Source organism: Haemaphysalis longicornis, unplaced genomic scaffold (genome assembly GCF_048455015.1).
Source record: "Haemaphysalis longicornis isolate Haplotype H1 unplaced genomic scaffold, Haemaphysalis longicornis Haplotype H1 scaffold_6, whole genome shotgun sequence".
Taxonomy (NCBI): Eukaryota; Metazoa; Arthropoda; class Arachnida; order Ixodida; family Ixodidae; genus Haemaphysalis; species Haemaphysalis longicornis.
In genome coordinates, this window is record NW_027526407.1 from 54,389,154 (window position 1) to 54,416,017 (window position 26,864).

Consider the following 26,864-nt stretch of genomic DNA (forward strand, 5'->3'; position numbering starts at 1 on the left):
TCGAGGCGAGCCAATAAAGCGCATGTGTGTCCATGAAATCAAAACTTGATGAGCGTGTTGTGCGGTGACAGTTCACATTTTCTCAAAAAAACGTATCCTAGAGTGCCGCAATTGTTATTACTGACATGCCTCTAAAGCTTTCAGATGAAAATAAGCCCGCTGTGTTCGAGTATCTGAGGGAAATTGGGTGTTGCAAGTTCTGTGCTGAACGTTTTACCGGCGAGCGATACTACGATCACTACAAAACTTTCAGGGAACTCGCGGTACTTTCGGTAATATCTTCTCCTTATTTGCCCCATGTTGTGCGAGTTTTGTGTCTTGTTACCCTGTTGCCGAGTTTCTGTGGTGACCCACCTGTTTGAATTTCTTCGCCCGGCTGATGTTGCGAACAAAATCATAAGACACGACCTATACTTATACTTTTTAACATGGCTTTAAAAATAGCAAAACGAGTTTGTTGCGCCTTAGAGCGCTCAAGAATTTTGATTTCGCTCAAATAATGGGTGACCGGCTGGTTATAAAAATAAAAGTACTGCTGAACCAACCTCGCCGAACCACGAAAATCGGACAAAGAGCGTTTGCAACCTTAAATTTCAAATGGTGGTAATCTTCAAGAATAAAGCGTAAAGAGATCTCCGAATCTTTCATTACTTAAGCATCTTATGCTTACTATGAATCGCAAGTTTCGGTTAACACTGAAGGCGTATGCAGCACTATTGGAAATCAATTTTTAAATATCGGTAAACAAGAACTAGTAAAACAGTAAACTAGTAAAACCAGCCGAAGTGTCCATTATTACGTTGTTTCACGCTTTCTCTTGTGGTGCAGGGGCTGGAGAGCAGTGAGGCAAGTGTTCAACCCTCAGATGAACCTTCCTCAAAGCGACCAAAGCTGGACGCTGATGGGTCCTGCGATGAGCCTGCGAAAGTTGAAGACTCCGGTGAGGACCACATGGCCGAGTCGCATGACCCCTCCGGCACAAGTAACGGCACAGAAGACAGCAGTGATGTCTGTGTCGCGTGCTACAGCCTTCTCGAAGTTCCACACCTCAAGGCCTCTTTTGATCAGGTACCCGTTACCTGCTTGGAGTATTAAACAGCAAACAACTTTGAAGAGGAAGATTTTGTAGCTCCGTTGACCCTTGTCCAATTGCAAGCTATACTTTGCTTATTTAGAAACAGATTACAGAAACTGATGTTCATCTGTCCTGTTTCCCTTACGTATTTTGGTGACAGGAGGAAGTGCTCACAAATTGCAGATGCATGTCAGGAAGTACTGACACCATCTGTGCCTTTGCTAGTTAGCGCAAAGCACATTCGTATTGAGAAAAGGCACATGCTGACTGTTCATCTGTGTAAAAGATGGCGATTCATGTGACGTAATAGAGAGACGAATACTTTATTTTTACCCACTTGTGGTAACGAACTGCCTTACGGCAATGAAGTTGCCCGTGTTATGGCATGCCTTGTAGAAATGGTGACATAATTTTCCGAGCCATGCGAGGGCATGGGGAAAGTCACGACTGTGCACTCTGGAGGCATAGCGCCTGTTGTCAAGATCGACACGTCACGCACTTGCATCGCTGCGAACTCGGAAGCAGGCAAATGTTATCACTTACGGCAGCCATGCGCAGGCTGTCAGTGAAGCATTGCAGGGTAATGCCTTTGTAGCATTCTTTTCGCCCCAGTGCCCAATCTGTGGTCATAATCCACCCAAGGCGCACTGCAGGAAAGTGAACTTTCTCTGATGCTGATGATGATCGTGGGTGAAATGAAGAAAAGTTAAACCGCTTCTCGGGGTCGAAACGGAGCGTAGTTCTCTTGCATTATAAAGCCGACGTCCATGCGATTGCGCTTATCTGGCACGGTCAAAGCAGTTTAGGTTTGTAGAGGGGTGCATGGACGTGCAAAATTAAACAGAACAATCATGCACCCTTCCGTCTAATGATGACGATGGTGAACGCAAAGCTTTCTTCATGTGAAATCAAATGGTGAAGCTTCAAAGTCAAAGCTCAACGAATCAAAGTACAAACCATCTGCGGGTCAAAGCCCAAACTCAGGCGACAACCAAGGAATCCATCACGAGAAAGCTTTGCGTTCAACCGTCGTCTTAATTAAAAGGAAGGTTGCAGGATTTTATTTTGCGTTTGTTTCTCACGTTCTGATCAATTGTCACTCGGGAAGATTGTCTTTTTTGTGTGTTTTGGTACTGTGGGAAGCACTAACCTTATGTTGTTCTAATGACGAATCAAGAAAAAAAAAATATCAACAGAGAACCAGTTCGGGTACCCATAAATCACCATGCACAGAACACGCGCAAAAGCTGGTGAAATGGCATGTACGTAATGCTGCAGATGTGTCGTCGGGTGCTACTAAACGAATACTGCGCTTTATCAACCATCAGTGCATGGCTGCCAAAAGGAATAAACTTCGTGCGCCTGCTATTACACAAGCACGCTGCGTTAATATCTACAGCAGGTGCCATGCCTCTGGAGTGTGGAGCGGTGACTGTCACCACACACTTGCGTGGTCGAGAAAGTTTTGTCCCTACCTGTACAGGGAAACGAATGTGGGAAGCTGTAGTAGCTACTGGTAGAAACTCACAAGGTGGTGACATAACTAGGTTCATTTAAGGAGATTGCTCCAGACGCTCTTAAAGGAGCCATGAAGACAAAATACAAGTTGGGTTTATTAGAAAGACTGCTTAGTCCTAATAACAATGATACCAATATCATCGCAATCTTCGAACAAATAACGGAGATGTGGAAAAAAACGTGTGAAGCAGTCGCGAACCCCTAGCCAATTTCCCGCAACTTTTCTATGACGTCACGGAACCTTGTTTGTGCGATTGCCGGCCACCTAACTGACCTGTCGCGACAACACATGACTGGACGTCTGTAATGGGGCCTCTAGTTCCATTTGACCGCATCACGTGATTGCTAACGTGCAGTTGACGCACCGAAAATTATGTTTTATCGTTGGCCCGTGTTACGTCATTCTTGCTCATAACACGTCACTGTGGCGCAAAATTTGAAAGTTTTGAAATACTTCTTGCTTTTTTTTTTTTCGCTAAAAAAGCATCATTTGTGGCTGTAATATAACTGAGTGAGATACTGAATGCTAGTTCTTTCAAATTAAACAAAGTTGTATTTTCTCTTCATGGCTCCTTTAATCCTGATGCTGTTGAGTGTAGGGTAACTGCCCCTCAGAAGTTTCGCCAGAAATGTGTCTTTTTGTACTTTCAGATTGTAGCAGCTGTCAAGGAGAGTGGATGCGTATTCTCAAAGTTCACGTTCCAGTTATCAGTGCCTGTTACGTTAGATCTTCGTCATGTAAGCTCTCACACCTCATTGTTCCTTTTCTTTTTGCAAATTGTGTGACGTGATCGAGAAATATATCTTTGTAACCCTCTAGGGCAAGAAAAGCTGCCTTGTAAAGAGATGAGTCGATAAGAGATAAGTTAATAATAAGAGATAAGACATGTAGCCTGAATTAGTTTGTGCAAGCTGGTTGTGCAACAGTTCAAAGGTTCTTGCGAGAGTCGGAGAGTATACAATAGCCTCGCAGTACTGATCCTTTAATAAACCAGCATAAAATAGCAACACATAAAAAATCCACGACTGTTTTATGCATGCAGCATACTTTTGTCAATAAGAAATATGCCAGCAACAATTCTTGAATTGCAATGCAAAAATTCATGCTGTGCCATTGCGATGCACCCTGTTTTTGTATTTATTTCATCTTCATCATTTATGATCAGGGTGTGTTATCAACTTGTCAGCCTCCGTTATCATTGCAACTTCATTACCATTACCATCTTAACCATATCATTCTTACCGTTAATCATTATCATTGCACCTCTCGAAAGTAGGTGTGTAGTGCCTGAAAGTTGATTTTTTGTGTGTGTGTGTGTGAAAAAACTTTTTATTCTCTTTTTTTACTTTGGTTAAGAAGTTTGTATTTTTTGCTGTTGCAAAGCACAATCAATTTCTATGTATGAAAATTACTCCACACACTAGACTTTTGGCATGACAAAATGCTGTATGCTGTTAAAAACCTTACGGTACGGAGAAACATATGCTTTTTTTTATTTAGGCTGCTCTTATTCTTCATGACTTGCTTAGGTTTTGACAAGTCTAACAAATTGCATATTTAGCTGTGTGCATTTTTTGCAGAGAGCTTGTACATTTGGGCTTGTATAATGGATGTGACTGGGGGGACCACGAGCGTGCACATTGTCAGAACTAGTAGAATCTTTTTATCATACGTGTAATGTTTTGTGTACAGCCAGCTTTTGTCTCGCATACTAACTTGGCAGAAGAACTTTGTAGACATCTGTAGTACATTTGGGTAGTCACTCTCCAAAAGTTGCTGTTCATGAAGTTACCTGCCTCTCACCCCTGTTGAACCTGGTGGAGCAATATGCGGTAGTGAACACAAAGCAACGTTTTGTGTTCATTGGCAAAACTTTGTGGGAAACTTTGCGGAACACTCGGGAACTTTTGAGCAGTTGATCGTGAAGAGTAATGCGATGTCATGAAGAGGTGAACATGCCCATTTGAAAGGTTTGTCTAAATTCATCGGACATTTTTTTTTTTTCACTTGCAGCATGCTGTTGTGCTACATTTGAAGGACAAGTTTGAGTAAGTGTGCTTGATTTTTTCTAAAAGCTGGCTTTGATGGCCTGAGTGAAGAACTGTGCTCTTGTCTGGGGACTCAAGGGGGATGTTGAACTACTGTACAATGTCGTGTCTACCTTTATGCTTGTGCAATGCTTATAAGTGTTTGCTGTTGTGCTTCAGTGGTTTCTGGCATCTCGTTAAGTGGCCATTCCACTCAATTAGCTAACAAAGCACTCAAAGAAATTCAGTCCACCATTATCGATGTCTTGAAAAAGTAAAAAACATCGGAGAATATGACAGATGGGGTTTGGTGGAAGGTATTTTTTAACCTTATTGGGGCTGCAGAACTCCACACACCTACTTGGGCAGTCTGGAAAGAAAATAATCTAAAACAAACAGCCTCTGCGTATTGTTATGTGCCGGCCTCTTCAATATTATGTTCCTGGGTGATTCCCTTGAGGAAACTTGCATTATCAAGCCAATAATTGAAAAATTGGTCAACGACCACTTCTAAGGAAGTGGTAATTGTAAAACTCTACTTGAATCTACAGATACCATTTTCACAGAAGAAAAATTGTAGTGTTATTGCCAGAGGGTGAAAATTATAACACTATTACTTCGAGTAAGCACTGAAAAGCGTGCCTACATGAGCAATGCTTCAATTTTCGTCAAGCCAGGAAATAATTGCCTGGAGTGTCAATTGAAAGTTCATTTCAGCTCTCTGCGACAACTGTTGTTGACTTTGTTCTTTGGATCGCTGTTTCTGCTTATGTGCCCAGGGAGTCCTATAAGGAGAGCAGTGACATTGACTTTGTGAGTGCGAAAGAGGTGTGGAAGTACGTCATGGGTCCCATGTTTGCCGACCAGTTTGGCGCCGACTTCTCGGCCACCAGCGGCTTCCAGGTTTTGGTGACCCTTCCCTCACCCAACGCTGAAGAGGAGTGCGGGTTCTTGTAAGTTCTGCTGAACTTTTAAGTCCCCGGGAGAACTCTAAACTGGTCCGTGAGATTTAAGTCTGCCTTGCGTTGTAAGCTTGTAAACGTTTGCGCAAGCTTTGCTGAAGGGGTGTTTGAGTGTGCTGACAACCCGAATACTACTGGGAGAGTTTCGAGGAAAGGAAATGTTGGCCAAACAGGTGTGAGAAGTCACTGATTCAGCCATTATTATTACTGCTAACGTGACAGTCTTACATAGTCTGTTTTGGCGTTGTTGGCATGCCTGCGATGGTGTCAAAATCTCATTCGCAGCAGCGTCAGCATCATCATCATTAGCCTCTCTACACCCACTGCAGTGCAAAGGCCTCTCCCATTAATCTCCAATTCTTCTGGTCCTGTGCTAACTTTGACCAATTTATCCCGGCAAACTTCTCGATCTCATCTGCCCATCTAACTTTCTGCCGCCCCCTGCAACGCTTGCATTCTCTAGGGATCCACTCTGTTACCCTTAATGACCAACGGTTATCTTGCCTTCGCATTACATGCCCTGCCCACGTCCATTTCTTCCTCTCAATTTCTACTAATACCCTATGTCCTTAACATGCGTTTGTTCCCTGACCCACTCCGCTCTCTTCTTGTCCCTCAATGTTACACCTATCATCTTCCATTCCATTGTTAACTGAATCGTCCTCAATTCAAGTTGAACCCTCTTAGTGAGCCTCCAAGTTTCTGCCCCGTAGGTGAGTACCGGTAACATGCAGCTGGCATACACTTTCCTCTTCAGGGACAATGGTAGGCTGCCATTCATTATCTGAGAATGCCTGCTGAATGCACTCCACCCCATATGCCCCCACCGTCAACATATGCCCCCACATATCTCATTGCCTTTGGCTGCGACATCATTATACACATTCGCAGTGGTTGCATACCCACTCAGGGGGAGTGACTGAACACAATGACAACCGCCACCAAATCATTGCCGATTCATACGGATGCACTTTCAGCATCAACTGAGCATATGATGGTGCCACGGTAACCTATGACACACGTAAAAATTTTTAAAGGCCAACTGCCCTCAAATATCACCTTGGCCAAATTTACTTTGAACGTTCAGTACATACCACCAAACCAACTGTGACATGACTGGCAGCCCTGTGGAATGCAATGTTAATCAGTTAAAAGCATTTAAAATAGTTCCGTCACAGACAACACTGCACCTTCCAGTGGATCATGCAAACGGCCATGAAGCGGAAATGGCACTGCGGCCGGCCAGGTGCTTGGTCCTCCGGCCGGCTGGTTGCTCGCTCGCCAGCTGTAACGTCACTTCAGCCTGGTTGTATAAGGCCACGCTCTTCTAAATTTAGGTTTCAAAATTGCTTCTTTTTGATGGTCGTTTTGTGGCGTGGATACGCATATTTCCGGTGTCATATTTTATATCTTAGTATTTTTAGGCAGACTTTACGGAAATAAGGTTTTCGAGAGGTTGAAATTTTTTGAGTGCAGTTGGCCTTTAAAAGCCAGGCTGGTGGGATTGCTTTGATTGGGAATATGTGAATACAAAACAGCGTAGACTTTCCTTGGCTCCGGCATAAGATGTGAGGTATTTACACTGCGGTATTTTTATTGGGAAGACAGAGATGTGACAGTAGCAGTCAGGTGAGACTGACTATGGCATTTTTTTTTTGTATTTGCGGGTTTGAATTGCAGTGAAAAGAGAAAAAAAAAACAGCTTGCAGTTATTTTTAGTGGGAGTAATTAAATAGAACTAAATGATTTTGCCATGTGGGAGAACAGATGGTGTACTTCACAAAGAAGATGATAAATTTGTTTAATGAGGCGGTCAGTGCTTTTTGGGAATCTTTTTTATACCAGAAGGTACGGGGATTACCCTCCACAAAATTAGTTATAGGTTTAACAAGAAAAGTCATGCCTGCAGATAATTTGTGATCATTAATTCCATTGGCCTCCAAGCCAATCACCTGCTAGAGCTTTTCAGTATTTTTAGGGTGTCTTAATCACATGACACGGTAGCATACTAAGAATGGTAATACCAAGGCTAGTTGATTGTACAACTGCAAGAACTGGTTTCCTTCGGAGGAGAAGTAACACAAATCACAGAAGACATCAGTGTAACGCTGGATGAATTCACTATCACTTGTCATTACACCGCAAGATTTAACCATAGTACAATCACAATTTATGAGCGTTCAAAGATCTCTCATTGCTGGCATCTCTGAACAGCGCAAGTTTGTGAGAGGAAATTATTAAATGCAACCGTGTGCCACATTTTCTAGGACAATTGTGCTTAAAAGGGCCATGCAGACAAAATGCAAGTTTGTTTTAATCAAAAGATTTCGTGTTTTATAGTGCCCGAAGTGCTGGTCCAGCAAGAAATTATGCCATATTCACTGAGAAATTAATCAATTCAGGTTAAAATTTTGATTCTCCCGCTAAATCGTGTGTTTTTGTGATGTCTGCCATGAAGTCATGAGGGTGGGTATTCAAACGAACTTCCACCGAGTCATTCGGCTCTGCAGCCTTGCTTACCATCAGTCCTCCCAGGTGGCGCTACCATACTCATCCACGGACCGTTGTCCGCCGCTGCTTTGTTTTTGACAGTATTTGCACCTGGCTTGTTTTTGTTATGGTAGAAAGTAATCGTTTTGTGTAACATGGGGCATTCTCGACAAACAGGGTCACGTAAAACAATGCCGCTTACACCAATCGGCCAGTGTCATGCAAGACAGCTCCAAAGTGGCGGATAGCTGGTAAGCTAAAACAAGCATAGTGCGCCCAGTACCAACAGCAGTGTGCATCGGTACTTCTATGCTTACACATACTTTCGTAACTTTCATTGTTTACCCCACCATTCTCACGGCTGTAAAATGAATATGCATTACATTTAAGTGCAAATAGCTCGTTCGGCAAGCTTATAAGCCCTGCCTAACTTGCGTTTGCTTTTGTCGACCTCAGCCAATCTCACAGCTGTGCATATGATGTCATATGTTCTAGTGCGGGAAATGAGCTAGTGGGTCGCATGGCCATTCCTTTTTTTCCTGATTATATAGCTTATTTGAGCGAAGTGTGGGTTGAAAGTGGTGTCAGTGTGATTCTAACGAGGCAACCTTTCGAATGAACCAAACTTTTGTTTTGTCTGCATGGCCCCTTTAATGCCTCATTTTCAGCAAGTGGCATTAGGAAGCCGTGTTACGCTTTATGATATAAAAACTTGGTTTGCAAGTTTATGTGCATTTTCAGCTGATAAAGTTGCGAGCTGATGTTTTGGCCCAGCGTATTCAAAATTCTGAGAGGGGGGGCTCACTAGCATTATGTATTCTTCACTATGATGGAGCAGAGCTGATTTGTGAGCTCGTTTATTTCATGCATTCATCTTCTACTGCTGCACTTTCTTGCTGTTTAAAACAGCGCCTTGGCACACTTGATTTTCACCTTCTCTCTCTCTCTCTTTTTTTTTTTTTTGTTCCTATTGCAGGTTAAAAGAATTTCCCGAGTCTTTTCCAAACCGGAAACAAAGAAAGGTGAGCCCAACTTAAAGGGACCCTGCAACACTTCTGATAAACGCTTTTACGCTTTCTTTCATGTCTGGAAGCACTGCGAAAGCTATAGGTATCGCCAGCACGAAGCGGTGCGGGGTGATTTGCTTGTAGCAGCAGAAACGCCTTCCGCTTCAGCTTTGCTTTTGTGGCTTTTTTTTTTAATGTTTCTATCAAGTGCGTGCATTGCTGCAACTGAAAGAAGGCCAGCCAATAGCTGCTGTACTGCTGTAATGACGTAATCCCAGCGGTTGAAGAACGCCAAGACTGGGAGAGACAGAAAAATCTTTTGATCATGTTTCTAAGTTATCTGATGGGCATAGAGCAGTGATTTTTGGCTGAGGTACTCTGCGACCCCCTAATCAAAGCAGGACTGGATGCAGTGGTGTAGCCGGAAATATTTTCCGGAGGTGGTTATACGCCACCGGTAAAAAAAAAAAAAAAAACTATACAAAGAAAGAGCCTGCCCCAAACAATGTTTTCATCCTTTTTCTTTTCGTCTTTGTCAGTTTTTATTTTTGTTTTTACATATTAATAAATTGGTGTGATCTGTAAATAGCATGGATGAAAAAAGGTGGAAGGAGGGGAGATGTGGAGCTCAGAACACCGAAACACCTTTTCTGGCTACGCCCCTGACTGGATGTGTCGGTTGGGTACGGTCTGCAAGCATTTAAGATTTCAAAAAAAAGTGTTGGAAAAAAAAATGTTGCAGGGTCGTCCCTTTAATGGCTTGAGTGCGTGTGTGTGTACATGCACGCACGAGTGGTCGTGTTTTTGCTGCCTCTCATTGCCTGGGCATCGTAGAAGGAATTTCCTTCCCAACAGTGCGAGTTTTTCTCTCCTGCATTTTCAGCGCCATACCCGAGAGGTGTTCACACGCAATGCGGTTCTGGATGCGCTTAGGAAGATTTCGGATGAGGACTTCAAAAGGTGGGTACCTGCTCTTTTAATTGCAGAGCACTTTAGGGGCTCGCCTTGTCGTCGTAGCTCACTCGCTGGACGCAAGTAGAGCCCCACAGCGTTCCGGCGTAGCGGCTGTTGTCCCGGCGTAACCCAGAGGCTTTGAAAGCCAAGTGGTTTATATAGTCTTAAGCGTTCGAACTTCGTGAACTGCTGGTGCTTGTAATACATCTCCCCGTTGTTTAGCGCAAAGAAAACTGCAGGTGCATTTGAGCAAAATATGCGTAATTAACTGGCAGCGCCCGCATTCATTTAGTTAAAACGCTCGTGGGTTGGTTTTTACGACAGTAAGCAGGAAAAAAGTGATAGTGCAATGCCGGCACGTGCGGGAGGAAAAGCAAGCACAAAAAGAACAGAACTCCCGCTGACGCAGTTTCAGGCAGGGGGCACGCGAGCACTGCGGAGGTGGGAAATTTGATTTGCATTGAGAGGCAGCAGTGAGCGGATAACGGCGCCACAGCCCATTATGGCGAATCACAGCTCTGCACTTCCGCCAGCTTTCACATTGAGTGGAACGGCTTCCACTCAATGTGAAAGCTGTTCCCAGGCCTTGCAGCATGTTTTGTATTTGGAATGCAACTCTTTTATTATTTTTAAGGTTGTTTACAATAGAATGCAGCATCTGCAGCTGGTGTTCTCTATTTTATTTTATTTTTTGCTTTTAAGGCAGGAAGACAGTGATTTGTGTGTTAAAATGTGGGTGTGTGTAATTATGGCATTCAATAAAAAAATAAATAAGAAAATGAGTGGCCGAAATTGGCACTAACTTTTTTGCCAGTTAGGACAAAAATGTAACACGAGACCAATTTTTTTTCAGGTGGGGAAAAGAAGTTGTATTTGATGTCCAAACTGTGTACAGTCGAATCTCATTAAACTGTACCCGCATGAGCCATAGTTTCTTTTTATGCATAGTTAGGCCGAAGCCTTGACTCGGTTTCCCTTTAATCGAATGCATTGGGATAAACTGTGGTGTTGGTTAGTACGCACTTTCTTTGTGTCCCCCATCAGGTGCGGTTTAACGAGGTTTCACTGTATTATTAAAGGGACCCTGCAGCACTTACTATCGACTACCCGGAATGTATTTTGGGGTAAAGTCTATTGTCCCAGCAATCTCCCCCCACAAGAATTATGAAAATCTGTTAGCTATCACCGAAACTACGCGCGATGTGAAATCGCGCATAATCGTTCTCTCTCAACTCGACCGCAGACAACGCGACGAAAGCTGTGCGCTCTCTCCCGGAGAGGGGGGCGGCTTGCGGCTTCTTCTCCGGTTGTCTTGGATGTATCACAGGCCGGGGAGTTTTCTCCTTTTCTCCGAAACGTGGAGGGGTCTACTTCTAATTTGGTGGCACAAAAAAAGCAGGCATGGCTGCCTGCTTGCAAGCAAGCGCTCAGGCTGGTAGGACGTTTTTGAAGCAATGAACGTTTGTTGTCGAGCGGTCCGGTTGAAAGGGGAGTATTGAATTCGTCATTCAAACTCCACTCGCACCCAAACCACGAAAGAAACGTCAAAACTGCACGTACAGGTTCAGGCATAGAAGAGGTTGATGCGCAGTGCTGACGACAGCGGATCGTGTCAGGAAATGTGAGAAATAAGCCGCACAGCTGACCAGCGACAGCCAATAGGACAGCCATGGCCTCGATGACGTCATTTAGGCCATGCCAAGGGTGCATAATGAGGAAAACTTAAGATAGCGCAGTTGGTTTTTCCGCATATTTCACAGCGATTTGCGCACTCCCCGCTTCACATGCACGTGTAATATTTGGCTCCGGTATTCCTGGCAGTGTAATCTAAACGTCGCGCAGGTTTACTTGCACTGCTAAAAGAGTGTTTCCGGGCCCCTTTAAATAATTGCATAAATAAGGGGACAGAGAATGAAAGGGAGATGGAAGCAATCTTGTTGAGCCTACGCATCCAGTTCCCACACTAGCTTTGGCTGGTCTTACTTGTGGCTGTTGTTTCCTGCACAGCTTTCGTGTCCCGCAGCAAAGCCAGATTGCCGGCAGAGTTTACTTGAAAAGCCAGCTCTATTGGTTGTGCAAAACCAGAAAGATGTGCTGTCAGCAAAGGATAAAACACAAACAAGGAGATGCGTACACGAATGCCCAACTTTGATGATCATAGGTCATAAAAGTGACAATGTCACGTTTTTAAAGGGCAGGAAGTGGAGTAACAGCACTAAGTTATTTCGAATGGTTTTTTGAGAAAAAATCACGAGGTTTGTGCACTCTAGTCCATATTTTTCTTGTTCACATTTAATTTGGTGCTGACCAAAGCTGTGTTGACGTAGAGCCAACGGCCTGTATTGGTGTCTTGTTTTTAGAAAATTGATGAAAATTGAAGAGGCAGCCTTCACTTGTGAATCGCAACTTCACAGACCGTAGCAATGCCTTCAGGGGACACCCCCCTTGAACCCTTGATGACTACTGCTAGATGTTACTCGTAAAGTGCCCAGAAAAATAGGATGCTGATGCGAGAAAATGTACCAGCACTATTTTTCACCCGCAAAGGAAGTCCCCTTGCTCTATGGGCGATTCAGCAACTGTTGAGCCAGTCATTGATGCTTCGAATTGCTGTATGCCAAGGTTCAATGACCAGTTTGGTTATTGTCAGGGGTGAGACAGCTGTGCATATAGCGCAGTTTTGATACAAATTTGTTTTCTTGCGCCAGACTGCTCCAAAAGCTTGAAAATTGCAAAAATTGCGCCAGACGGCTCCAAACAGTGTGAGAGCCAAGGATTTTAACGCTCCCGTCAGTTTCAGTGGGGAAAAATGCCTACTAACGGCATAATTTTCCAGCACCCCCAAGGTGGTGCTCTTTGAAAAAGTTCAATTTAATGATCATTCAATAAAAAACCCGTATAAAATTGTCCCTGAGATAGTTTTTTCGAAAGTCACAATGTGAGGTTGCAGAAGTTATACTCTGTGAGTTTTTAAAGTTTTCCCACCGAAAACCATTGCAAAGTCCCGTGGAAAAAATACGTATGCGTACTGAAGTGACAAACAACTTGTGCAATTAAGTTGATGAAAAAACGGCAATTTTCCAAGTGCCGTATGTCCGGAACAACATCACTGGGCGCTGCCATCTTGGGGTGATGTAGATTGGAAAATCAAAACATGGCCGCCGGGCGAAGCAGTTGCTTGTGGTTCAGGCTGAGTGCTCTTCGCCAATTTTTACCGTGGGTTTGGTTATAGGGACGGCTGGGTTTACATTTAGTTGTTTGATCTGTTGCGGGAAGTTGCGCGACTCGAAAGATGGGAGTTCATCAAAAACAACGTGGTGCCCGAGGATTCGCCAGGTTTTGGCCTTGAGAGTCAGGCACGGTGCGTGCTTGAAGTGAAATTTCGGACTCATTGTGGTGTTATAAAACGCTGAGTTATTGCTGCCTTTGACAGCGAGCTTGCGAGACGCGGGAATGGGATGATCGACACTGCATGAATTTGTGGCGCAGGCTACATCGCCGCAAAATATTCAAGCAGTGTCCAATAGCGGTACGGGCTAATATTGCACGCTAGTAATAAGGGTTCAACTATATGAAGTGAAATTTAATGCCAAGGGGGAAGAGGCTAAACATACAAACGTTATTCAGATTACGATCATAGTGAGCGCGCACCTTGGGGATTAAAATGGGAGGGCTGGTGGGGTGCGACGACTGTCACATCGTTTTGCACAACTTTTTCCGTGGCTCTACACTTGTTTATTTATTTATTTAAAAATACCTTACAGGCCCTCATTGCAGGGCATTGTGTAAGGGGGGTAACAAAGGGTGTGTGTTGCGACAGAATTGTAAGGTAACATCAAACTTCGAATCAGCAAAAAGCGGAACAAATAACACGTTATATGTCATTAAAGAGAAAAAGACGAGAACGTACTAAAAAGTGCGTAAAGCCCAGTCGGGGATAACAAAAATGATAATTTCAGTATTCATATTATAATAAAAATGCCTTTCAATTGCTTACTTTTTCAATTCAATATCATCAGCGAAGCTCCTCTCTATGCATAGAGCCTAAGAATTTAAAAATGATTTGCAAAAAGGCAGCGCAGTTTTCGTACCTTGTTATAGTCTGGTAGAGAAAAATTTATTGAAAGGTTGGTTCGGTGTTATGTACATTCAAAGCCGATTAAAAAGTGCACTTTTCCTCGTGAGTTGCCAAAAATTTGACTTTTTAGGCTTCTAGGATGACATAATAAATGCCGTTCTTCTGCTCCAATTCAAAATTCTTCTGCTCCAAAATCGAGATTTTGCTGCTCCAAAAACTGCTCAGAACTCTGATTCAGCTGTCTCACCCCTGTTATTGTAGATGATCTCGTGTGGCAAAGTTTACCCACCGAGGGCATTTGGAACGACCTTAGGTGCATGAGGGCCTTGTCCTTTCATGTTTTTTGTGCTTCCACTTTTTCATTAAGTCTGCGCAAAAGCTGCTTAAACATCTCCCACTGTACAGATTGAAATTTTTGTGCCGAGTAAGTCTTTCTCCGTGATCACGATTTGTCTCTACAGGTTGTACAAGTGCCCGCCAAACAGGCCCGCAAGGCTTGCATCCAAGACGGAAGTTTCGTGCATTCACGCGCCAATCTACCTCGCTGGTGAGCTGGGCTTCTGCCTGCTTGTCTGCCAGGAAATGTAGCTCGAACAAAAAAAGAAATTTCTCGGGGCACTTGGGTCTGCTTTTGTGCTTTGAACAGGTGAAATCATTATGGCTTCCCTTAGCAATACTGGTCAGGGACTTCTTTACTAGTGAATCGTGTTTGCATCTTTTGTGGCTGGTGTGCACTTGTTCTACAATGTGCTGAGGTACACCAGAGACCTGGGTTCAGTTCAATTCTCATAGGAACCCAAGTGGATTGCTTGTTGACTAGGCTTGTGCGAATAGTAATAGTATTTTAGTTCGAAGCGAATAGTCCTTGGGGTCGAATACTTCCGAAGCGAATTCGAATAGTCGTCAGGTGTCACTGAGCTTCCTGACACTGAGGCACTGAGCTTCCGGGCATGTAGGGACTTCCATAAAAAACTTCTATATCGGGTTGGCACCCGTGGACGCATTGGCCATGTCACTTGACTGATTGAAGCAACTGATGAACACGGAAGTTCAAGCGCAGAGTATATATATATATATATATATATATATATATATATATATATATATATATATATATATATATATATATATATATATATACACACACACACACACACACACACACACACACACACACACACACACACACACACACACACACACACACACACACACACGCACACACACACATACTGATCTTCGAATATACGGCGGGGTATGACATTGAGACTATAAATTTCGGAAAAAACCTCGCCTTATATTCGAATAAATACGGTAGTTTTCTTACAGGACGCCATTGGTACCACTAAGAAAACTTTTGCTTAAAAAAAATAAACGCGTGAGGCATTCAAACGATAGCTTGGCATGCGGATTCACTGTGATGAGCCTGGCGCAATGATTTCCAGGTCGCTATTGCAAGTACTCGAGGCTCCTGAGCCAGACGCCGTGGATCCTGAACGACAAGAGGATCATGGAGTCGTCGGTTCAGGAGCTGATCACCGACGTCATCAGCAAGCACATCCCGTGCGAGAGTGAGTGCGTCAGGCGTCATGTAAATGATGGCACTGTCTGTTGAGTGTGAGGAAAGGCAGAAGTTGTGCTGATCCACATGAGGGGCTAGGAAATTTTAAGTGCAGAGCACTTCAGGGCCACGCCTTATCGTCGTAGCTCGCTCGCTGGACCGAAGGAGAGCCACACTGCGTTCCGTCGTAGCGGCTGTCGTCGTGGCGTAACCCAGAGGTTTCAAAAGCCAAGTGGTTTATATAGTCATAAGCGTTCGAAACTTGTGAACCACTGGCACTTGTCATACATCTCGCCGTTGTTTAGCGCAAAGAAAACTGGAGGCACATTTGAGGCAAAATATACCTAATTAATTAGTAGCGCCCGTGTTCATTTAGTTAGGAACGCTCATTGGGTTGGTTTTTACGATAGTAAGTGAAAACAAAGGAAAAGCAAGTACAAAAAGAACAAAGCTCCTGCTTGCGCAGTTTCAGGCAGGAGGCGTGCGAGCACTGCGAAGGCGGGAAACTTGAATCGTACTGGGTGGTAGCAGTGAGCGGATAATGGTGCTACAGCCCGTTATGGCGAATCGCTTCCTCTGCACTTTCAACAGCTTTCACCTTGAGTGCAATGGGTTTGTTTTAATTTTTTTATTTTTTGTATCTGGCTACTGAATACGTAAAAAAATGAAGGAAGCTCACAGAAACACGTAAGACTTGGAGGTAGCAAAGCTGTACGCAGCCTTTACGACTATCATGGCGGTTTAAGTCCATGATTGCAGCCAATTTGCTTCTTCTTCGCTGCCGCAACAACCTACTCCAACATTGTGGCTATGAGTGTGAGCTTCCTTCATATTTTTTGGAAGTGATAATCATTGGACATCACCTTGGAGGGGCGTACGCGTTTACGTGTCTTTCTCATTCCGTGCAAGTGTTGCCACGATTACGGCAAACGCTGGATTTGTTTTTTGGCCAATCTCGCCAAGTAGGTGTGCTCAGAATTTTCTCGGTATTTTTAACTGCGGACACGAAAAATAGCGATTTCTTAAACAGCTTCACTCTTAAAAATTTAGATGAATCAAAGGTAAACAAGCTGAAAGAGTGAATAGAAAAGCTTGTTGGTGGTGAGGCTTGCGCAAGCTTGTTTCAGTTTAAGATGCGCAGAAAGTTAACAAGAAAATAGAACAAGCTATGGCAGTGGGCTTGTCTGTTGCTTGTGTGTTCATAATTTCTTCCTGGGTGGATTTTTTTTTTTTTTTGCTCATGAGGTTACATTTAAAAAGAAAGGCATGGATACTGTGAGAGTTGATTGCCAAGTGTTACGTTCTTGACGATCTGAGCTGTGAGAGGTGATTTTAAGCAGCTATCTTTGCTGAGATTTTTTTGTTGTTGTTTATTGTGATGCTAGTCTGAGGACTTTGTGACATAAGTGTGATTTATGTGTCCAAGGTCAACTAACAAACCAAAAATCGTCTCAGTTGTCAAAAATGGCTTAAAGGGGGAACCTAAAGGGGGGAACCTCTCCTATGTGAACTTTTTGCAACCGTCACATCTCACCATTCAGTGTGGAAAGTCAGCCTAGGGTTAGACTGAGTGGCAGTTCGGTGCAAGAACTTTCTCTATAATCCCGCACTCTCGTTTTTTTTTTTTTTTTTTTCCAGGAATGGTGTTTTCCTCATCGGGGCGTGAGGATGTTGACGTAAGGATGCTGGGAAGAGGTGAGGTGGTCTCCTATTTCTTTTTTCCATTTTCCAGGTGCAATAATGGTGTCATAAAAATGCTATAATGAAAAGTAGATGTGGGAATTAGAGTTGTCATCACAATGATGCGATAACATTTTTTACTTGAGTGTTAAGTTGAGTGTTAAGTGAGTGTTGAGTTTTAAGATTATGTTCTCTGATTCTTCAAAAAAAAAAAAAAAAAACGCCTCCCTGCGTTTCTTATATTATGGCAAGTTTCGTATACCTACCCTTTTTCGACGGCTTACATCTGAGTACTCCAAACCTCGTTTGTAAGAGCTCTTTTTCCAACTTTGAAAAAGGTCTTCACTGCTTGAACCTTGTGAAAAAAATGTTTTCAGGGTAATCCCAGTGAAAACAACGTGTGCCTGCTGCTAAAGTTTGGAAAACAAGCTGTTTTTATTAGTGCATGGACTGTGAAAAAGTAAATGCACGCAAGTTCTTTTGAGTCACAAATTGTAATTTTTTTTTTTAGCAAAGGAGGGTAGGAATGCAAAGAAGTAAACGCTTTCTTTTTTTCTTTTCTTTCTTTTTTTTTAACTTGCTTCAGGACGGCCCTTCATTCTGGAGGTATTCAAGACCAAGAAACCAGACTTCACCTCATCCGAACTGGAGGCCATAGAACGGGTTGGTTTTAATTAATCAATTAGCCGAAGCAGAATGGCATCCGACTAAAAGGGGGCAATTTATGGGCGTGGAGAGGCATCGTCTAATACAGATGATTGGCGGGCTGAGATTCGACCTGTCTTCATTTGACCTGATATCCTTACTTTTAAGTCAAGGTCTTTTCTTCCTCTCCTTTGTTATCTTTCAGTTTTCTAAGACAGCCGTCAAAGACAGCAAGTGTGGTTTAAAAGGGGGAAAAGGTGCTCTGGCCAAGTGCCCTCTCAACAAGTTCATATTGTATGGATGACTTGTTTTTTAAAGCATTTAGAACATGGATATGGGAGAAATAAAATAAAATTGATTCATTGATTCATTCATTCATTCATTTATTGATCATTCTGCCATGGTGCAACAGCATCTAAGGCAATCCACTGCTGTGAAAACATATGCGTGTACAATATTCTAAAGGGCACTTATCAATCTCCCAAGTAGTGTAAAATAATCGTTATTTCTTCTCTGCGGTACAGACAAGAGTGCGGGGTGTATGGAGAGTCCCCACATTTTTAAGTTTTCTTTTCTTTTTTTTTAAATAAAGCAGTGGTGGAGGTTCCACAGCAGTAAGAGAAGCTTAGAATGCCTGTTCCTTTAATCCGTTGTGCAGACCTAGCAATTAGCAGATGCCAAAGGATCAAAGTGGACATATGGATAAGATTTAGGGATTTTTTTCTGCTATTGTCTAGCTCCCAGCACCATAAGTCGCTTACATGTTGCCCTGTTCTGGATTTCAGGAAATAAATGCCAACACGAAGGACATCAGCGTGAGCGATTTGCAAGTGGTTCCGAAGTAAGCATCTGCCTATTGTTTCAGCTTGCATTTTTTTCGCACTTGTTTACTTGCGCGCTGCCTACATATCAGTGTGCCTTTACTTCCTACCTGGATGACCCATTTTGTTTGAAGAGATTATTCATAAATGTCAGTACGGAATAAACGAATGGGTTGGCTTGAAGCCGAGAAGCCCGACAGCCACGTTTCAGTAAACCTAAACATCTCGAACACGTTAAACTTGAGTTCTTTTACATTATGAGCCTGTGCGAACACTGCCGGAAATTTGCGCAATTGAGGGCTTCTGCGTTTAGAGCCTTCGTGAACACTGCAGGAAATTTGTGCAATTAAGTGCTTTTGCATTAAAAGCCTGTATGAACACTACAGGAAATTTGTGCAGGAAATTTGTGCCTTAGAGTGTCTTTGCATTAAAAGTCTGTGTGAACACTTTAGGAAATTTGTGCAATTGAGTACTGCTTTTAAAGCCTTCGTGAGCACTGCAGAAAATTTGTGCAATTGAGTGCTTTTGCATGAAGTGACTGTGCGAACACTGCAGGAAATTCGTGCAATTGAATGTTTTTGCATTAAAAGCCTGTGTGAACACTGCAGGAAATTTGCGCAATTGAGTGCTTTTGCTTTTAGAGCCTTCGTGAACACTGCAGGAAATTTGTGCAATTAAGTGCTTTTGCATTAAAAGCCTGTATGAACACTACAGGAAATTTGTGCGTTAGAGTGTTTTGCATTAAAAGTCTGTGTGAACACTTTAGGAAATTTGTGCAATTGAGTACTTCTGCTTTTAAAGCCTTCGTGAGCACTGCAGGAAATTTGTGCAATTGAGTGCTTTTGCATGAAGTGACTGTGCGAACACTGCAGGAAATTCATGCAATTGAATGTTTTTGCATTAAAAGCCTGTGTGAACACTGCAGGAAATTTGCGCAATTGGCGACGTGGACAGGCCGACGATGACGGCGATGACAACGTGCTTGTTATTCCAGGAGCAAGACACAAGTGCTGAAAGACGGCGAAGAATCGAAGCGGAAAAAGTACACAGCGCTGTGCTGCTCCAGCAGACCCATAACAGCGGATGATGTTGCCCTGGTGTCTGGCCTCAAGGATATCGTGCTCAAGCAGAAGACGCCCATTCGGGTGCTTCACAGGTAGCATACGCAGCATTGTAGATAAGCTGTTGGGGAGATTTCATAAAGGACCTTACAGTCTAACCCACTTAAAACAATATTGAAGTGCCACAAAAAAGCCATTGTTATAACCAGTAATTGTTATTACAGGGTTGTTACTTAAGCATTTACTTAAGCATTTACTTAAAAGTTACTTAAGCATTTAGGGGTTTTCAACGAGTATTTAACGGAAATGTAACTGCGCGGCTGACCACCCAGACTTAGCCATGCCTGTGCCAACTGACTCCACAGGGCTCCTAGGAAAGACCACAGTCTTTCACATAGGAGGAAGTCTCCACATGAAATCTGACCGTTTCTTTCTTTTTTAACGATTGGAAGATTGCATGTTACTCAAGTGGCATTGTTTTGTGCCTTCTTTAACATTCATAATCAAAAGTAGCCTTTACCACACTGTATCTTTGTTTTAACCTGGACAATGTTCAAGAGCTGCCCCCTGCCTCTCTTATTGCCTGGGCCAGCTGACAGCAGGAGATAAGAGGGGCAGTCATGAGGTCTGTTCCTTCAAGGATAGCGTGGCAACATAAAGGCACCAACTTTTTCTGAGTGTTAGAAAGATAGAAGATGCTGCAACTTATTTCATGCCTAAAAATTCATGCTTTGTTACACACAGTGCACCCATTATCTCTCACAGATCTCCAAATACTATAATTTATTTACTATATAATACTATAATTTGACTATATAATTCTATAATACTGTCAGGCTCAATCGTTATAACCGATAATAAGGAAACTGACCATTGTTATAAGCAGTTCATTTTACCATATAAAATATAGCAAAGTTGGTGATGCTACAACTGTTCATTGTTATTTCCAATGTATTGTTATAACCGGTATTGTTATAAGTGGGTTTGACTGTATTTCGAGTAATCAGTTGGTGTGCTCCGCAAATGAAGCCGCCCAGCGCAGTTGTACTTATTGTACTTAACTTGGCAGAGCTGCGACCCTACTCGAAGCACAACTTGTTGAAGTGGTGTGCGCAAGTGTGGGGTTGGCCACCAAGCTCACTCCCCACCAGTTGCCATAATCATCATGTTGTCACGACGGGCCTTAGATGCCGGTTACACTTCAACCGCACTCAGAGTGCAAATTGGTGGCCAGCCCAAACTCCTTGCACAGTCATCATCATCATTAAGAGCCCACCATTTGTCATAATTGTCAAATCGTTGCGGCGTGGCTTAGATGCCGATCGCACTTTAATAAGCACACTCGGAGTGCAAATCAGTGGCCGGCCAACCCAGTCATCATCGTCATGATCATCTTTACGTGCCCGAAATGCAGGCGGAACCTGGCCGAACGCGAACGGACCATCCACGAGATGTCGATAGAGCCGCTAGAAGATGGAGAGGACGGTGGACACAGGTTCAAGCTCACCACGACGACACAGGCTGGAACGTATCCTTTTCCCTCCTATGGAACCTCCTATATCCAGGATTTTAGGATCTTAGGAGTTTATTATATGTTTTCATAGATACATATTTCACGTAGTTATTAGTACAGAAGGAGGTCCCAAAGTAAAGCTGTCGAGGTGACCTCCTGTTAACAAGTGTGAAATGTAATAGAAAACAATTTAGGCAGTCAAGGTGTGGGTCAGTCTAACAGAACCAATATAATATGTAAGCACAGGAGTAAGACATTATACAATATTAGCTCTAGATAAACAGGTTCAAGTACTATAAACAGGGGAAGAAGAAAATTTCTTAGTCCAAAAAATTAACCAAGAATGATCTTGAACTTCGGTAAAATGAAAGCTGAGATGAGACATTTTTATGTTCATTAGTACAGTATTCCATAGTTGTATGCCTGCAAAAATGGCTGTTTGTTTGCTGCAATTAGTGTATACCTTAGGTAGCAATAAATTATGACTTTGTGCGAACCTTGTGGAGTCAGTGTTGGCGAGGTGGGAATCCAAAAAGCTGCTTATTATAACATCGTGTGTATGAGCCCGAAAAAACGAGCACAAATGCATATCTATTTAGATATGCATTTGTGCAGGGGTTTCATGATCTAACAGTAAGCAGCTTCTCCTTCAGATATGTTTATCTCTGGAAGTAGTTTCGAGTTCCACACTTCCTCTTGCAGGTGACCTCATAATGCTTACAGCTTTAGAGCACCGCAGTCTTCCATTTTGTGTTCCAGCCTGTTCCAGGCGGTTCCGCCACAAATGCGTTCCTTTTCTAGCATCAGCTGCGTCAAATGTTCCCTTGACCAACGTTGTGTACACCAGATACGTGAAGGAGTTTGTGCACGGGGACTTTGGCAGGACGGTGCCTTCGCTTGGAACCTACCTGAAGACCGACGTGGACATCCTGGAGTTGGACGTGGAGGTTGGTTTTAAAGCGAAGTCTTCTATTCCTCACCGGTGGCGACCGTACCGTCACCTAAACGCACTGCAGGAAAGCCAACTTTACACAATGGGTTTTACGAAATGATAATGATGATAAGCGAAGGAACATCAAGTGCCCCAAGAAGGAAAAAACGCTTCCCGTGGTCGGAATTAAAACTGGGCCCCTCGCATAATAAGGCCGACGTTTATCCGATTGCGCCTTTCCGACACGGGCGAAGCAGTTTGGATTTAAAGTGAAACTTTCTTGGTTTCACTGATGGCGACTGTCCGGCGTCACCCAAATCGTGAACCCCTACAACCCCAACGGCAGCAAACGAATCTTTCGCGGGAAAGCCGAGTGTTTCAACCATTGTTGTCGTTACACAGGAAGGGTGTTTGAGTTCTCGCGTGTGTATCTTGCTAACCAGTGTCGGCTTTGCTACTAAGAATCTCTCGTGCCTGAAGCCCCCCCCCCCCCCCCCCTCATTACCAGTTCTATTTTATGCGTCACTTGGCTCTATTGGGGAAAAATGTGCCATCCCCAGATCTGCACATTCACAATGTATATATATATATATATATATATATATATGTATATATATATATATATATATTGCCCCTGGTATATATATTGCTTATATATAGAGTCTATTGCTTATATCCAGGTTGTTTCACCTAACTTCAGCCAGAGTTTAAAAATATGTCGATGCACTCTAAAACGATGCAACCAAATGCATGTTGCTGACTTTTGAATGTATATTCTCAAGCTATTTTTTGTGTTTTGCTTTGTCAGAAAATTAATCAATTTTAATTAGCCAACTTTCAAACCAACAAAGCTAGGCAAAAAATCCCAATTAGAAAGTTGCTGAGCAGTTTTTAAAACGTCCGAATAAACAGTTTCTGCCTTTCTATCCCTTAGGTCAGGGGTTCTCAAGCATGTTGGTCCCAGGGAACCCTGCTAAGTTCCGTTAAGTGCCAAGGAACCCCCCCCCCCCCCCCCCCCCCTCCCGCCATTTTTCATTTCGTTCATGCTACATTAACGTGCAATAAATTCAAAAGCAAGCAAGGGTATCGTTTTTTCCCCCGTTGACTTTATGCGAATGCGTACGCTAGCGGCACCTAGTTCCAAACAGGAGAAATGCGCATGGGGGTGACATAAGACCGAGATTCAAGTGCAATAGTTTAACCACGTGGCCCGTTTTCGGAGTCTGGCTGGCTACAAGCTGCTGGCGAGATTTATTGCGCAGCTCGCGCGTTTCTTGTATGCGCCGAGATGTGCTTACTGACACTCGGGCGTGAGTAATGGACGTTCCTTAGATCGATCGCACCTCAAGTTCACCATATAAGACTTTGCGACTGCGGAAGCAGGGAAAATTTATCAGTGGCTCGCGGAACCCTGAGGAGGGGCCTGCGGAACCCCAAGGTTCCGCGGAACCCACTTTGAGAAACCATGCCTTAGGTATTAGTGTTTTTCAGCTTATTGAAAATGCCCGCGAAATACAAAAAAAAAAAACACCCTGTGACGTGCCGTCTGCACGTCTTGATTGCAGTGCTCCCAAACGTTCCGCGCACAAACTGCCATAGGCGCGCTGCCGCTTAAAGGTTTAAAGGGCAGCAACATAGGGGTTGGCTGTTCCATTTACGCCAGCGATGTGCTTCTCTCACGACAGATCGTCAATAGCGATAAGCAGACGCAGCGGTAATCACTTGTGCTGCCGGAATCAACAGGTTCATCATCTGCCCTGTCCCTTTTTAAGCGGCAGCGCACCTATGGCAGTTAGTGAGTGGAACGTTTGGAAGCACTGAAATCAAGACGCGCAAGACGGCACGTCACATGGTGTTTTTTTTTTATTTCGCGGGCATCTTCAATATGCTGAAAAAACACTAACACCTAATGGATAGAAAGACAGAAAGTGTTTATTCTGACGTTTTAAATACCCCTCTGCAACTTTCTAATTGGGATTTCTTGCCTGGCTTTGGTGGTTCGAAAGTTGGCTAATTAAAATTGACTAACTATCTAATTAAGCAACATACCAAAAGATAGCGTGAGAATGCACATAGAAAAGTTAGTAACGTGCATTTGGTTACGTCGTCTTAAAGTGCATGGAAATATTTTTGAACTCTGCCTAAACTTAGGTGAGACACCCTGTATTATGTTCCTTATATTGCCCCTGGAGATATGTCCTCCTAGCAATGCAACTGTGTAAGGTAGTGAAGCCGACTTTAAGGGCTCATCGTCGAGCTTGAGCTCTGTAAGGCTGGCCTGCCCACACTGTGTTGCCTAATTGTAAAAAAAGAGGAAATATCGAGTTCTTGCATGTTTCGCGACATCACACTCTGCTACCTAACTCGGCGGCACGACTCGGTGAAAAGTGGTGATAACATATTCCCTTATTATTAGAGAAAGCTTAGGACTTTCACAGCTTTTTTCACGGTGAATTTAGTCTGAAATGGCAACCATAAAAAGATCGCTTTCGATTACACACAGCACTTTATACCCTGTAAATATCATTGTTTCTAGTACAGCACGCGCTGGTAACATTAGTATAATGTGTATCATTATTTATACTATTCAAACATTAAAGCAGTCTAGTGAGGAAATGAGCAGGGCTTTAGACTGGAAATTCTTTGCTCAGTAGCCAAGTAGTTTCTTAGAGGCACCTGAACAATCAAGAATGGGCACTCAGCAGACGATGGTTGTAAGGTTCACACCGTTTTTAACTGCTACTGGGAGTCAAAGTCTTCAGCTTGACGTACGGCTGCTTGTTCATTTACTTTTATGTAAAGATTTTCTGGTGCAGTGACTTAGCTGGTTCGAGATTGTGTGGTCTGGGAATAATATTTGAGATTTAAAGGTTGCATCGCCAGTCACTAGCAATAAACTATCGGAATGTGTGCTGGTGTAAAGCCCAGCCTTTGCTGTTAATTATTCAGAATTATGTTTGTTTGCAAGCTTCCTATGAAGGTTACTAGATGGCCTTGTTAGAGAGCTTATTTTGACAAGAACCTCGGGAGAGCCCAGCGGTTCGAGGTAGGTGGCGAGGCAGTGGAAGTGGTAAGCGAATTTATCTGTTTAGGCCAAGTTGTGACTCCGGATCCCAACCATGAGGCAGATAATTTGAAGGATAAGAATGGGGTGAAGTGCATTCGTCAGGCATTCTCAGATAATGAATGGCAGCCTACCATTGTCCCTGAAGAGGAAAGTGTATGAGAACTGCATCTTACCGGTACTCATTGACGGGGCAGAAACTTGGAGGTTTAATAAGAGGGTTCAACTCAAATTGAGGACGACTCAGCAAGCAATGGAACGGAAGACGATAGGTGTAACATTAAGGGACAAGAAGAGAGTGGAGTAGGTCAGGGAACAAACGCGTGTTAAGGACATATTAGTAGAAATTAAGAGGAAGAAATGGACGTGGGCAGGGCATATAATGCGAAGGCAAGATAACCGTTGGTCATTTAGGGTAACAGAGTGGATCCTTAGAGAAGGCAAGCGTGGCAGGGGCGGCAGAAAGTTAGATGGGCAGATGAGATCAAGAAGTTTGCGGGGATAAATTGGTCGCAGTTAGCACAGGACCAGGATAATTGGAGATCTATGGGAGAGGCCTTTGCCCTCCAGTGGAGTAGATAGGCTGATGTTGATGATGATTACTAAAGAAACATGCATGGACACGTTAGGTGCTTTGCTGCAAGTTGGGAGTGCTTATGTAGTCTGTTCTCTAGTAGTGACAAAGTGTTAAAAACGTCAAATAGTGCATATATTTACTGTAGAGCGCATAGTTCATGAATCCTGCATGTCCTTGAATGTGCCAAATTTGTTGCTTCACCGCAGGAAATCAGCCTCGACTGGCCCCCACCCCGGAAATGACGCAAATTCCAGCCGACGAACGTCAGTGGTGACCGACTCCATCGCAGTGTTAACTTAAACGACCCGCAAGTGACAGTTGCCGTGTACTGAAAAAGAACTTGCTCTGCCGAAGAGGGACTAATAAAACTGTCGTGCGACACCTCAGCAGTTGTGCAAGTTTTTTTGAAAATACGATATACTTTATATTGGCCAATGCCGTGGGCTTATGTCACGTTGCCGTTGTATACACCGTGAGGGGGAATCAGGTTTAAAGAGTGTTTCGTGGACAGACGATGCTGAACACAGTCGAAGCCAGTATGCGCAAATGCTACTGCACTTTAAAGGACACAGTATCTTATCTGTTCACCAGTTGTTGGGCTTCCTGATTTGAGAGTCCTGTGCGAGGGTAGACTGAAGATGGGTAAGAGGTCTTGTAGAAATGAATGGGAACACTCCATATCAAATTTCACAGTACATCTCACTCCTTTGACAGTTGTGGGCTTTGCGATGTGTCCCACAATGTTTCGACACAAGCGCCGTGATGAGGGCTGGTTGGTGGAGCACAAAGTTATCTGCACTCACGAATGATGATCTCCACTTGCATGCTGTGACGAAATCGCTAGCCCTGACAGTATTCACAACAGATAGGCCAATTTAATTGCCGTTTAGATTTGGTTG

General features: G+C 43.5%; 1 protein-coding gene across 1 annotated transcript; it reads left to right on the forward strand.

Moving 5' to 3' along the window:
* On the forward strand, positions 1-26,351 carry Pus10 (Pseudouridine synthase 10). Its single transcript, XM_077674370.1, has 16 exons — positions 1-272; positions 829-1,068; positions 3,245-3,331; positions 4,608-4,642; positions 5,401-5,574; positions 9,050-9,095; positions 9,964-10,040; positions 14,574-14,659; positions 15,558-15,683; positions 17,312-17,368; positions 17,940-18,016; positions 18,784-18,839; positions 19,814-19,975; positions 21,295-21,408; positions 22,241-22,340; positions 26,172-26,351. Exons 1-16 carry the CDS (start codon positions 126-128, stop codon positions 26,205-26,207), a joined length of 1,620 nt encoding a protein of 539 aa, XP_077530496.1. The 5' UTR covers positions 1-125; the 3' UTR covers positions 26,208-26,351.
* The last annotated feature ends 513 nt before the right edge of the window (positions 26,352-26,864 follow it).